The sequence below is a fragment of the Cariama cristata genome, unplaced genomic scaffold, assembly GCF_000690535.1.
Source record: "Cariama cristata isolate BGI_N322 unplaced genomic scaffold, ASM69053v1 scaffold1387, whole genome shotgun sequence".
NCBI lineage: Eukaryota > Metazoa > Chordata > Aves > Cariamiformes > Cariamidae > Cariama > Cariama cristata.
In genome coordinates, this window is record NW_009624767.1 from 40,887 (window position 1) to 55,926 (window position 15,040).

A 15,040-nucleotide genomic window follows, 5' to 3' on the forward strand; every position below is an offset into this window, starting at 1 on the left:
TTAATACAAAAAAAACTTTGATGAAAGCTTTGAGTGAAACATTTTTATTTGTTCAAAACTGGAAGGGCAAAACTTAGGATTTTATTTTGTTTGAACTTTTAGATACATAGAATAATGTGATATATATGGTATATATTATGCATCTGTATCATGTCAGATTGGTATTATTTAAAATGAGGAGGGTTGTACATTTAGATGTTATTATTTTGATATCTTCAGATCAAAATGTTTGGGGAATATTTTCCAGAGAATATTTCTGAATTTCTTTTTTTCTATACTGATTCAGAATGAAAACATTTTTTGGAACCATTAATATTTGCTATGCAGCTGAAGTTCTGGTTTCCTGATCATTTCTGCCCTAAGTCAAGATCATAGAGACAATGTAAAGGGAAATAAAAATATATTCTTCTTTGGCAGAGACAGCAATGCTATTCCAACCTAGAGAAAACAGAGAAGATGATACAAAACATACCTTCATAACTTTCTCCAAGGTGGCTTGGGAGGCAAGCCATCACATCTGCCTAGTAGGTTTTTAGACACCAGCAAGAGTTACGACAGCCTGACAAGTTGCATAATGCTCTACCCTAGGACAGTACGCGAACATGTGCGTATTCCCAGGCCATTGCAAAAGCAAGCTAAAGTGTGTTAGCTAGCACATTTTACTTTGTATTTGTGACAAGCTAAAAGGACATGTACAGGCAGTTATTCCAGCTCAGTTGATACACAGTAAGTCATGTTATCTGATCCATGTATCTAAGCCCTAAAGCTTGCATGATGTTAATTTCTGCCTTCATCCATGTTCTGTATCAAACCTCAAGGAATACTCGTGAGAGCAGGATTTGTTCTGGTGTCTTCAAAAATAAAGAGAAAAAGGGGAAAGAAATGATACAGCTATAATAAATACATGCAAACATAATTTCCTGAGCCTTTTCAGTTTATCTTAAGATGAGAAATAATAACTGAGAAATAAGTATTTCAGAGGTACATTGTCAGAACTGAGATTTTGGACTGGTAGGTGGGAAAGGAAAACCATTAACAAGCAGCAAGGTTTGTTCATTTTTTATTATTCATCAGTTTGAAGGCTGAACTCTGTGGCTTGTTGAGAAATGCATGGGGCTAAAATAATGAAAGCAGATTGATGCTCCATGGTAAGGAAGTTCAGTATCTGCTTCTTGCAAATGGAAATCTAACGTTTCTTTTGATGTTAGCAGTACTGTTCTGAGAAGGATCTATAGACTGCTGAGTTGTGAAATGTGCTGTTAGAATATGGGCAGGGTCACTCTCTTCCTACCAGCTGTGCTAGTCCATTCCAGCCCAGCTGCACCTGCATTTTTTGGTTGTTTTTTTTTTCATCCTTTACTAGCCATGGTAGTTTTTTATTTTGATTTATTCTACCTCAACTGTAAGGGAGTGATTATAAAGAACAGGCAGTCTTCCAGCATGGAATCAACAAGTGTTGGTTTAAATTGTGCCCTTCAGCCTTTTTTGGCTAAGACTTGTTTCAGCCAGTTGAGATCCCTTTCATATTTCCTCACAACATATGGCTTGTGGCACCTCATGTGCTGTCTAGAGTGTTCCATGTGTCTCACAGGTTGAAAGATGGTACAGTTTATTTGTATGAACAAATCATTGGTTGCTTAGGATGCATCTGCCTCTAACTTGTCATTTCCTTCATTCTCTTGTGCATTGCACTCTTAATTTTACCAGTTCTCAGTAGCACCAATGGAGTCGTAAATATGTGGTGGGTTTTTATATGATCCTTTCTTCTCTCCCTCAGATTTTCCACCTTCTTAAAAAATTAGTTATGGAACATAATGTGAAAAATTAAATATATATATATTATATGTTATATATAAAATATAATGGAAAAGGAGAGACGACATTAGAAAATGAGGTCTGGTGAGGACTGGCATGCTGTGATTAGGACAGAGTAGGATGATCCTGAACAGTGGTGTGAAGTGGACTGGGTAATCTCTCAAGGTTATTTCTAGATTGATTTCCATTCACTCCTTGAATGCTTTCGTAATGTTCTGATCTGTTATGTGCATTGGCCACTCACTGCTGATCACAGTCTTTGAAACAGCATTCGAGACACATGTGGGGGTTACTGATGTTCTACTGAGTTACAGATACTGCAGGAGAGTATTGCAATCACCTGACCTATCCTAAAGTCTTCCCAGCTGATTATAAAATTGAATTAATCTCTTCTGTCTTTATGTGTTGCTTCTCAGCCCAATCTTGGTTTTGGGCCACACTGAAATTTCAGTAATACAGCTGTGGTCCCACATAAGCAACATGATCGTTTAATGCTTTCAGTGCACTGCTGTGACCATGCACCCAGTTTTATGAGCATAGCTGGGATTTGAAAATCTGCCTTCAGAGCATGATGCTTAATTGCTTTCTCAAAAGATTGCAAAGTAATTTCCAGTCCCAGTCTTAGTGCCCTCACTGAGCAGGTCCCTCTGTCAAAACACCATTCCCTTTCCTTTCTTTGACTAGATCCAAACACAGTTTTTCCCTTCCCTCCATCCTCCCTCACCAGAGCATCATTTCAATCACTTCTCTTATTTACATTTTATACAGCACATTTCAGGATAGATAATTAAGTCCTTATCTATACAAACATTCACTTTTCAGTTGATTTTTAAGCAGTGCAGACCTTCTAGACACATTTGATTTAAAACACGTTTTACTCTAGCTGAAGCCAGCTGCTAATCAATGTAAGCTAAACCAAAATAAGCCCATCTAAAACTGAAATCATAATTCCTATGCGGCATTCCACACAGGCTTACCTAAATGACTTTTAAATTACTCTCTTAAATTAAAACAGTGCAACTTTCTTATGTAGGTAAACTCTTAGAATCCAATATTTTCCTGAACAAAAGGGATTTTCTTTGTGACTGAGAAAAAAATCCCTGAAACTAGTGGGGAGAGCATGGGAAGAAAATAATTTGTTATACTGAGCCTTGTTCTTCAATTATATTATCTCCATCAGAGTATGAACAGATCTTCCTATTAGATGATCATTTTACCAACACTTACTCTCACTAGGAGGATTCTCCATCATTGTATTCCAAATTCAAGCAGCATTCAGATTTGTCTGGGTGATATATTTTTGTCAGCGTGACAAAGGTTCCCGCAGTGTTTAATTACTCAGACTAGCCAGGGGAGAAGGAAAGAAATGAGCCGTGCTGAGTTTGCTGTGCCAGGCTTGCTGTCTGTTACATATGCAGGCGTCCTCTGAATGCGTGAAAGGAAGGCAGCACCTGAACTTCTGTCTCCTCTTTCCACTGGCTGTCCCTCTCCAGATGTCATGTTTGTTTTCCATTACTTGACTGTCTTTTGTCTCATGATCTTTTTGCAATTTGCTCATTTCCAGGGCAGCAAGTTCTTGGCTTGGTGGAAAACCAGAGTGATTGGTATTTGGGCAACCTTTGGAAGAATCATCGGCCCTGGCCAGCACTTGGGAGGGGATACAACACAGGTAGGCCCCAAGGGTTTTCTCTGAATTAATGTTTGCGTTGAACATGCAATCAGTCTCCTGGTATAGAGGGTATGAGATGAGGTAACTTAAACCTCCTTTCCTAACCTACTGCAAAATTTGTCATTTAAAGCAGTAAAAATGACGCAATGCGATGCATTTTGGAGTTGCTGGTCCTGTGCCACTCTGAGGGGGATATGTTCCTTCTCTAAATGGACTTAAGAGAGATTGTAGGAGAAGGACAGAGCTTTTCAGAGGTCTGACACATCCTCAGCACATCTCCTACAAGATTTCTGTCCATGATGACGCGTATGTAGGCACAGCAGGAAGAAAAGAATAGGAATCAAGGCTCATTTTCTGTAGAGAGGTAAATGGTATCACAGAATGTCAGCCCAATAAAGATATAACTCCTGTAGGACAGCAACAGGGTCATAATTGTCCTAATAAAATGCAAACTACTGGCCATCAATTTCTGCTGCCATGAGAAAGGAATAAAGGCTCTAGATCAGAGAATTTATTAGGTTACAAGAGACAGGTCTTCCCGCTGATTTGTGTTTGGTGTGTGAGAAAACATACCAGGTGCATAAAGAATACACACGTACATCTAAATCATTTCAATGCTAGGCTTTACATGCTGATCCAGTGAGTTAGGTTCCCTCTCTATTTATCATAAAAGGGCAGAACAGATGGCGAAGCCTCTATTTAGAAAAGATGAGTCTGTTTAAATATCCCTGCACTATCAGGAAATTATTCACCATAATAGTGGTTTTGCTTCACAGAAATGGGTTGGCTTGAATTAAACAGACTAACTAGAAAAAGGATTGCACAAGTTGTGGTTGGGTCATCTGTATTTCTATATTCCTTTGTATATTTGAGAGAATCATGCCAGTTTTTGTGAATTTCTATTTCAGCCTCTGCAAAGCATCTCTGTTCTGTGAAAATGTTCAAAAGAATAGCCTAACAGAACACAGATAGATATGGATACAAGATTTTGGCAAAAGAGGTTTGTTTCCTGGTTCTCCACTTGCCAGAGCAGAATTGCATATATAAAGGCTTGGGCTGCCCACCCCTTCCCTCCATCACTCCAAAAGCATGAGACAGAGCTAAGTTTCATGGATTTGTCCTGAAACCTGAAAGCTTATGTTACACACAACTAAACTTGTTGATGTCAGTTCTTTGCAGTGTTACACCATGAAGCAGTATCTTTTGTTCTGCTGAAAGATAACCACCTTTTACAGTTACTTTCTTTCTGCTGCACTTTTGCTTTTTCCTTTCTGCCATTTTAATGCTGGCAGAGAGAAATGTGTCACAACCACATAACGTTAGAATAACCCAGAAATGTATGGTGGGTAGTATCTAAAATGCAGTTACGTAAATACAAATGCTGTAAACCTTTAATTTATATTGTCTTAACTTACTGTTCCAAATATTTTATGTCAGTATATCACAAAATTCTTCCACTGCAGTCAAAAATAATTGAATATCTGCAGTCCTTCACATACATTGCATGTGTTAATTCTTGGTATGTGTTAATACATACCTACCAGGCCATGGATAATCCTGCCCATGATTTTAGTCTGCTCACAATTTCTTGCTTCAGACAACTCACCTGTAGTTATAAAAACTTTCTTTTTTTTAGAAAAAAAACCAGAAGGTAGATAATAAATGGAAGATTGACAAGTGATCATAAGAAATGGAATCATGATTTTTCAAGTACATGGAACAAGAGGTCACTGAGTGAAACAGTGCAACCTCTGAGAAGTAGCAAACGATGTTATTGACAGAACCAGCATCATTTACTGTAATTTTCTTAATTGAATTCTTGCTTTGCCTCAGTAATCTAGCAGAGATTGGAGGTATAAATCTCTCAAGGAAAATGAAATACCAAGTGAAACGGGCTTGTTTGATGTATTCAGTAAATCAAAATAATTGACACTGAATGCAACACTGTGGCCAAGGAGGCTTCAGAAAACTAAAGGCGGGGGGGCAGGAAAGAGAGGCAATAACTCTAAGCAAAATGCTCATGAAAGAAAGTGGACTGGGAAAGGGAAGACTCAGAAATTCAGGTGCTTGGAGCTGTATTAGGAACAGTAAAAGGGCCCTCAAACCCCTGAAACTTTAATGAGCTAAACGAAGTTGGATCAGAGGGGAGCTCTCAGACAGACTTTGCTCTTGCTCTTGGGAGAGTGTTTGCTACAGTCCTAGGATACAATCCTAAGCAAAGGGATTCTTACATGAGCCTCTTCAGCCAGACCCAGCCTGCCAGATTTGATGCAGAAGCACCCCTCAAATTCAAAATTCTTCTGCTGCTTCCTCCCAGTTTCTGAAACAAATAATTTATCTTTCACTCCTACCTTTCTATGTCTGAGCCACTGCGGACAACGTATAGGTTGGAGAAGTCCCTGAAGGCAGCTACATTAAAGCCAAAGGTGTGTTTGTTCCTTCTCCACTAGCTCTTTAAACCCAGTAAGCATGTGCGTTCTCCTACTCATGTTTTGCCAGGGCACATCTCCTGACAGCCAGTACAGGTTTTCAAGGAAATATTTTATTTGCTTGTTTTTCATCCTTCTTCCTCATTTGCACAGGCAGAGAATTCAAGTCCTACTTCAGTCCATGATGTCCTGGTTTCAGCTGGGATAGAGTTAATTTTTTTCCTAGTAGCTGGTACAGTGCTATGTTTTCGATTTAGGATGAGAATAAGGTTGATAACACACTAATGTTTTAGTTGTTGCTAAGTAGTGCTTACCCTAAGTCAAGGACTTTTCAGTTTCCCATGCTCTGCCAGCTAGGAGGTTTAGAAGAAGCTGGGAGGGAGCACAGCCAGGACAGCTGACCCGAACTACCCAAAGGGATATTCCATACCATAGAGCATCACGCCCAGTATAGAAACTGGGAGGAGCTGGCCAGGAGGAGCTGATTGCTGCTTGGGGATGGGGTGGACATCAGTTAGAAGGTGGTGAGCAATTGTATTGTACATCAGTTGTCTTTTCTTGGGCTTTATTTCTCTCTCTCTTTTTGTTATGTCCCTTTTCATTACAATCATTATTTTTATATTATATTTTATTTCAGTTATTAAACTGTTCTTTTCTCAACCCATGGGTTTTCCCCTTTTCTCATTCTTTCCTTCATCCCACCGGGTGGGAGTGAGCAAGCAGCTGTGTGGTACTTAGTTGCCGGATGAACTAAATGACAACACATGATAATATAATCTTAGGAAAACCAGACCAAACTCAAAAATCAGTTCAGCGAGAATTTAATTGGTGTTTAAAATGTTCTTAGTTAGAACCATTGTTTAGTTGAGATAGCATTCCCTTCCTCATTTTAAACACAGTTCCTTCTGTACCACAAAGGTACTCAGGTTTTTTCTGTAGCTCACCGGCCAAAACTCAGTAAGATGCTTAATCAAATACTTTTTTTATATATCATCCACTCCATTTTGCTTGTCTACACTGAGATTAGCTCTTACAGACTCCTCATACATTAGTTAAAGCACACTTTTCTTTCTCTGTAATCCATATTGTCTTTCACTGACTAAACGGTGCTTTCGAAAGTATTGCCTGAGCCGCACTATGATTTTTCTCTTTACAGATGTTAAACTGACAGCTCCAGAATTGCACTGTATGGTTTGATGTTCATTTCTGGAGTATCTGAGTCCTCAGAAAAATATCTTGTCAAAGAAATTCTAAACATAAAAGCTTTTAGTACTTTGTCTGCCTTATACTTTCCATCATGGTGGAGAATAGCTTTTAAAAGCAGTTTCTGTGACTGTTACCGTGATTTGAGGCCACTTCCTCAGCTGGTGTGAATCACCCCTGGCTTCTCTGGCTTTAGTGCAGTAGGGCCAACTTATATCAGCTGAGAATGGACCCCATGCCTTTCAAATGGAGCTTTAGAATGGATCTGTGCCTGTAATTTGGGTGCCAGAGGAGCATTTGTAAAAGCTTTGGCCCGGGGGATTTCAGACTTCTAGGCTACAGAAGCCCATCCTGAGGATTTGGGGCTCATCTGAAATACACTGCCTGAGTGCAACTACTAGATACTGCAAGGAGGTATCTCAACAGCTTGAGCTGAGGCTTCATACTCCCACACTGAGATGTCACATTACCAGATTTGTGGATTGAGAACAGAAGGGAATGGCTAGCGCCTTACCAGGCTACGTGTGCACCGTGCATTATTACTCCCATGTTTTTAATGACTGGAAGAATACTAAAACGAATCTCTTTCCTTTATTGTTTCCCTGAAAAAAAAGGACCTATGGAAGATGAATTGGAAGTGGGAAGCATATGTTATGTCATTTTTGCATAATATTTAACAATTGTGAATAATAAAGAAAGCGTAGGGCAGACTGTTTATATGAAATTAGACTGGATCACATCTTGTGCTTCTTCATGATGATACTGTGCATCTTCAGTGCAGAAAGCAAGTGACTGGTAAAGCAGTGGAAAATGAGGTCATGGTCGTCATGAAACTGCCTGTGGTCCTGCTCCAGAAACACGATAACAGCTTTCATCTGTGCTCCACAGGCTTCTGCTCACGACATTATGATAATGGCTCTGATGTTGAGAAGTGCTGAGCACTTTTAATTTAATCAGACATTTGTGTTTTGCAGAAATCCTCACAATTAATGCTTTAAACAGTTATTGTTGCCTAATTCTGGATAGATCTGTTGCCAAAATGCCTTTTTTTCCCCTGGAAGAGTCAGAATGCCATGACAGCCATCTGAATATAACACTAATTTACAAACTATATTCCACAGATTCTGACTAAAACTAGTGCTTTTCTCCATGGTGTAAAGAAAGGAATAAAGTGGTTGCTTGAGAGAGGAGATTTTTCCAAATTGTCTCAGTGAATGAAGAAATCGGAAAACTCATGGTTTGTAGAACCTTTAGATACCCACCATCAGGGCCTGACTCAGTTTAGCCATGCCCTCTCTAAAAGCTATTGTGATATTCCTGTCTCCCATTACATAAAACATTTGTCACGTTTGGTACAGGAACTGGTATCATTAGGTTTGGTTGTAAGTACAGGAGCCTTTGCAAACAGATGAAAAATACATTTTAATGATAAAAAAAGAAAGAAGTCCAACACCAGCGTCAAGGCAAAAAGTAGTGCTTTCTTCACCTACTTGGATTCACACTGTACCAGCTTTTTGGATTAGATTATTCCTTCTTTAAGATACTGTGAGTTCATTCAGCAAATACTGTTATCAGTGCAAAGCATACTGATACACATGTGCTTTATAATGCACAAAGATGCATTTGAAGTACAGGTATCATGCACATTGTACAGGTAGTAGTTTAGGAAATGCCAACACATTGTTGCTTTTAGGTTCAACAGGAAACATCAGTCTGTTTGTGTCAGTGGTAGGAAGCTAAAATGGTAATTCTGCTTTTGATGACCACATCCCTATCTTTGCAGGCTACAATCTGTAGCTTGCACTTAAAAATAAGATATCGTAAAGCTGACTACCCTTACAGAATAGCTTCCTTTCCAGTCTTTCTCATGCAGTTTCGAAAGCGTGTGATGTACTGAGAGCCTGTTTACAGCACACTTGACATTTCTGAAATGAAGGTCAATATGTATTTGATTTTGAAAATGGTGCCTGTAGTTTGAGAGGCCTGTCCATGTAGTAATGGCATTGCTGCGGCTGAATTAGTCTACTGTTCGTTGCATTCTCTGAGATACATCCTCTGCTCCTTAGCAATTGAATCTATCAGACCCTGCAACAACTGTCTTTTTTTTAAAAACAACGCCTGACTTTCTTTGAAACACTGAAAACTTACGTCTCCTAAGAAACTTGTGATAAAAAACAAGGGTATTCAGAAAGTCTATACCAGATTCTGGCTTCCATTGTACTGAAGTAAATAAAAAGTATTTCTTTTTAGTTGGTTAAGTTGTCCTAGTTTGGGGTTTTTTACTGGTCTGACCTGGGTTCATAATGTAAAGATCTCCATGTAATGTACATAAATAGGACATATACATGTAGTATTCCAATCTCATGATTTAAAGAATCATTCTGAAGTCTGGTATTTTTAGCTTGATGAAGACAGTTCTTTATGTGAACATACATAGCTTGATGAGTAATTATGTTGTCCAGCATTCTGAAATGCCCTCTCTTTATTGTAGAGGGACCATCATTAGCAGGTTAAATTTAGATGAAAGACTTGTACATAAAAGCTTAGTAGAGGCATCCAGGTGTCTAAACTGAGAACAAAAACTTCTATTATATGACAGGAGAACCCCAGACAAATGCATAGTAATAGTAAAACCAGTACTTTTTCTTCTGAAGTGCCAGTTCACTTTCCAGTTTCTCATTATGCTCATAAAAGTGATTGTATAAAGACAGTTCTTTTTTGTAGATACAGAAACAGAGGTTTTAGCCATAGTCCCAAAGCAAGGAAAGAGGCATCACAGTTGGACTCCATCTTTGGACTCTCAACAGGTAACCTGGTGCCTGTCACAGAAAGTAGCAGAGTAACTCAGATGTCTTTCTGCACCCTTGTGTCAAAGCTGTCACCTCTAAGACAATGCCAACAAAAAACAATTGAATTTGGTCATAGTCAGATAGCTGTCTTAGGTACTGTTGGCTACAGAAATCGTTATGCTTTAATCATTTTAGTGTTAGGGCAAACGAGGTTCAGGAGAAACCTTTCCCCTTTGAAAAAATATCAAGACTTTTGAGAAGAAGAATCTGCAAAATTGAGTAGACACTGAGATCTCAAAAGCAGCAGCTCAATTCTTTCCTTTCCCCATTGTCTTTCTTCTGTCTCTATGTTCAGCTACATCCTGACTTTAATTGTTCCTGCCGTTGCTCCTCAACCCTCCCTCCTCCACCTATCTGTCAAACTGAGCTCAGAGTACCTATGTGTACCCATAGTTTCTACATGGTTGTTCTCAAGGCCTTAGCAGAGACGGGGAAAAGAGAAGCTTTCCCAAATAGGATCATAGAATTATAGGCAATTTAGATCAGAAAGGATGTCCAGAGGTCTTCTAGTCCTTTTCCTACTGAAAGCCAACTCAGGTTGTTCAGAGCCTTTTCCAATGGAGTTTTGAGTATCTCCAAGGATATCTATCAAGGCAGCCTGTTCCTGTATTTGGCTACTGTCTTGGTGAGAAAAGTGAAAAATAAAAGTAAAAATTCCTAATATGTAATTAGAATTTCTTTTGCTGCAATTTGTGTCAGTTACTTCACCTTCTGTCTCTGTGCATCTCTTAGAAGAGTTTGGCTCCATTAAGTAGTTGTAGACAGCAATAAGAGATCCGCTTAGTCTTCTCTTCTCCGGGCTGAACAAGCCCAGCTCTCTCAGCTTCTCCTCATACATGTTCTCCAGGCCTCTGCCCATTTTGGTTGCTCTCCACTGGACTTACTCCAGCATGTCAGTGTCTTTATTTGACTGAGGAATCCAAAACAGTGCTTCAGATGTGGTCTTACAAGCACTGAGTAAAGAGTGGTAATCACTTCCCTTGACCTCAGGGCTAATATAGCGCAGGATGTGGTTGGCTTTCTTTGCTGCAAGGTCACGCTGCTGGCTCATATTCAACTTGCTGTCCACCAGCCCCCTTAGGACTTTTGCTGAAAAGCTCCTTTCTATTCACTTGCCATCCAGCTTGTACTGTCCATTCAGGAATAGTCCCATGCAGGACTTTTCATTGTACTGTATGAGCTTTCTCTTAGCCCATTTGTCCAGCCTGTCAAGGTCCCTCTGAATAGCAGCCCTTTCCCCAGGGTATTGGCCACAGACCCCAATTCAGTGTCATGTGTGACGTTGCTGAGGATGCATTCTATCTCATCTCCAGCTCATTGAACAGGAGGTTAAACAATATCAGCCCCGGTATCAACTCTCGTGGAAACCACTTGTAACTGGCCGCCATCTGAATGTTTTATTGCTGAACACAATGCTTTAGGCTTGGAAGTCCAACTTACTATGCAGGCACCTTGTAGTCCACTTACCCAAACTGTACCTCAGTTTGGCTATATGAGCATGCTAAACAGCTCCACATACATTTTCTCCTTACACAAATGCATCCCTGTATTTCTGTTGTGAACCTAATCCTGTCTCTCTGTTACTGGAAGAGAAATGGTCATGGAGGAAGGATTGACCTGCAGCTGACCTTTGGGTCAAATCATTGCATTAAAGTACACAGTGTTTCCTGTTTTTTTTAAAAAAATACTGTGGTTAATTTTTATGCTTGTTCATTCTGTGCTGCTGCTTTCCTTCCCCTAATCCGTTTCTTAGAACATTCTATTCCTCCTGAATCTCATCCAGTCAATAAATTGCCCATTAAGAGGGGGAAAAGAAAGTTGTCTGGTTGCTTCTGATTGCAAAACCTGAAATCTCTTTGTCATCCAACTATAAAGAAATACCTGAGAGGCTGTTCAGCCCATGAGCCACATTTCCTCCTCTGTTGCTAGGGCATTGACTGAACACCAGACCAAGAAAAAGCTATGACGGGTTCTTACTCATTGTGCCCATCCCTACAATTAGCCTTGTGGACTACTGTTAATATTAGAAGCCAGCCAAAATAATTATCACCTGTGCAGGGTGCATTTTTCCTCTTCACATAGTCCAAAGTGGAAACCTTGTAAAATTGTTGACATTTCGACTCCTATTAAATATGATGCTTTTGAGAGGAACAAAACCAAAACCACCCACATAATTTAAAGCAATGGTCCCTGTTACCTTTCACTTTTTGCTGCTTTCTGAGGAAGAGAAAAACAGATAAGCATCATGGATGAGGTCCAGATCTGATATAAATGCCTGGCTCTTGCGTTAAATAGGCCTGAGCTGATTTACAGGAGCTGAGGATCAAGAAACTAAGAAACACCTTTTTTTTTTTTTTTTGAAGGTGAGTGATTCTTTGGTGGAGAGTCCAAGATAGATTAGTTTTGGAAGATGTACTTGCTTTCATCAGGGCCAATATTCAGCGAATTCCAGCAAGCCTCAGTTTTTATCTACGGAAACAAGCTTTGTGTGATTCCTTTTTCCAAACGTGCCTGCACAGGGAGATTCAATGACTGGATCTCCTGCACAATAACCCTGTACAGTCTGTACTCTTCGGTGATTCCTCTTCAGGACAGCTCACCTGAAGTCCAGTTACTTTGACTTGATATAGAGTTGTGACACTCACTCACACTTCTGTGTTTTGATGCACTGACATGTAAAATTGTACACTCAGAAAGAGTGCAGAGATGTGTGAGAATCAGTCCAGGATGGATAATCGGATGAACATGAACTCCAGGTTTCATACAGTTGTCAGAATACTTTGTGTGATGTATAAACAGGGACGTTTCAAGTATGAGTACAGGAGATATATTAGTTTTGTATTGGGTGTAGAATTTTTGCTCCTGACATACTGGATGTCTACACCGTCAGATGACTTAACTCCCTAGTTCATTCTTTGCTCTTGGCTCCCTGATCATCCACAGGGCACAGAAAGTAGTTGGTACCCTGTCTTTCTCAGGGAACAACCTGTCTTTTGTCAAGAAAAAAATTAAAAATTGAGTGTAATTTGTTGATAGTTCACTCCAGGAAGTATTTCTGGAAGGTAGTATGGATGGGACTACACTCTGTTTGGCACCTCTTTCCAGTCCTTCACCACTGCATCAAAAGACTTGACACTCTCCAATATTCCCATGTCCTGATGACATTCTCCAGTGCACACAACATAGACCCTCAGTTCCATGCTAAAAACTCTCCAATCTAGAAAATTGTAACATGGCTGTCTCCTAATGTCAGACACTGAGAAATGCAAACAAAATACTTGCTACGTCTAAAAACTGAAGGACCACAAACCAGGACCTCAGAGACAAGTACTATGTAGTATGAATGTGGCCAGCCTGCTCAATAAAGAGCTAGACCCTGAACAGTGGCTGTACAACCACTCCGTAGTCCTTGATTTGGGTGCTAGGCATCACTTCTTGGAGTGGATACATTTTAAAATGTAGATTTAGCTACTTGTCCGGGCCTAATCTCCACAGGTCAAAGATAAGTACTTATAAATTAAGAATGTTCAAAGAAAATACTGGAAAACTTCCTATAAAGTTGGGAAAAATGGCTTCAGGAGCTTATCTGGGAGCAAGTCAAGGGGTAGTTTGATCACAGCTTATTAGTATCTGCAGGAGAAAATAACATTTCTTAATAGAGGGCTTGCCAATTTAGCAAAGGTTCAGCAAGATCAAATGACTGCAAGTTCAAAGACATGTTCAAATTAGAAATAAGGGAAGTATCCTTCATCAGGGTAATTATGCGTTGGAATAACTTATCAAAGTTTGTGATAGATTATCCATTATTGTAAATTTTTTAATCAAGACTGAATGTTTTTCTAGAAGTTATGCTCTAGCTAAAGCACAAATTGATTTTGAAAAATCCTATGGCCTCTGTTATGCAAGAGCTAAAATTTATCCTTTCTGACTTTATCACTTAAATATCTGTTTAATCGGGACTTTGTTTTCGCTTGACTGAAGTCACCTAAGCAGCCAGGCAAATGAAATCACAGATAAACTGCTGTGTAAGAACTTACTGCGTTTTTATTATTGAAGAGAAGAAAAGTTCTTTAAAACTTTTTAGAAATTTTGCACATTTCCCCCATGTCACTTTTCTTTTTAAGTCTCACATTTCAAAGTGCTTAATAATAAGATGTGTACCTGACCATCTTTTCATTAGTGTTAACTTTTGACGCCTCCATCATGAATTCCAGACATGTAGAGAGATGCACACAGAGTAGCTGTTGGGTGATACTTGTGCATGGCAGGGATGTGAGACATCCTTGAGACAGCTCTCCTCTGCTCCCTTTGAATTGGTCATTGCCATTGTGCTACAGCATCTAGAAGCTGAAACCTCCCTCCTGTATTGCTTTGCTAGTCTGAAGTTAGAATGTGTTATCTGAGCTTTAAAACTTCTGAGCAAAAGCTCTACCCAATCTTTTGAATTTCAAGAGAATGTAATGATTTGCCTCTTGTGGGTTTTTTTCCCCTCTTGGAAGCCATCTCCCTAGTTTACCAGCTAAGAAGTCCCTGAAATATTTGCTTTCCGCTGGCTTCAAAATGTAATCTCTGTACCCTGTATGCTTACAAGGGTCACAGAGTGCAAAGGCTATAAGAAAACTGAGGAGCTTTTTAAAACCCATGTACAGAGCTTCTTCGCAGGTGGTTTTCAACTCCTACAACTCTTTGCACAGGGTTCAGGAAACACAAGGATTCGAGAAAGGTCACTGTCCTTACTGTCTTCCTTGACGCCCCAAGCAAGTAGAGCAGCTGGGAAAAAAATCTAGCCTCCCTTTCTGATTTTCCTAGTATTTGGGTTTTTTGCCAGCCATGTTGTTTTCCATTATAGGATTTAGGAAAACTTTATCAGCGATTTGGGCAGGAAGGTGTATGACTTTGCAGTTCTTGGAATCTATGTAAGAGAAGGCCAATTCCTCCAGGTCTAGAGACGGTTTTTCTTTGCTGACCTCTGAGAGACCTGCAGAATTGTTACTTCTCTTCACAAGACTCTGGAAGATAAGAGGGAAGAGCATTACTTAGCAGGATAGTTTTTAAGTAGCAGAGATTTTCCTCCG

General features: G+C 39.6%; 1 protein-coding gene across 1 annotated transcript in view; it reads left to right on the forward strand.

The window, feature by feature from the left end:
• Positions 1-3,308: 3,308 nt before the first annotated feature.
• LARGE (like-glycosyltransferase) overlaps positions 3,309-15,040 on the forward strand; it is a gene marked incomplete at its 5' end in the record, with an annotated part of 63,679 nt that continues 51,947 nt past the window's right edge. Inside the window, one exon of the mRNA XM_009703288.1 lies at positions 3,309-3,484. Within this exon, the coding sequence (XP_009701590.1) occupies positions 3,309-3,484 (176 nt within the window). The remainder of the gene's footprint in view (positions 3,485-15,040) is intronic.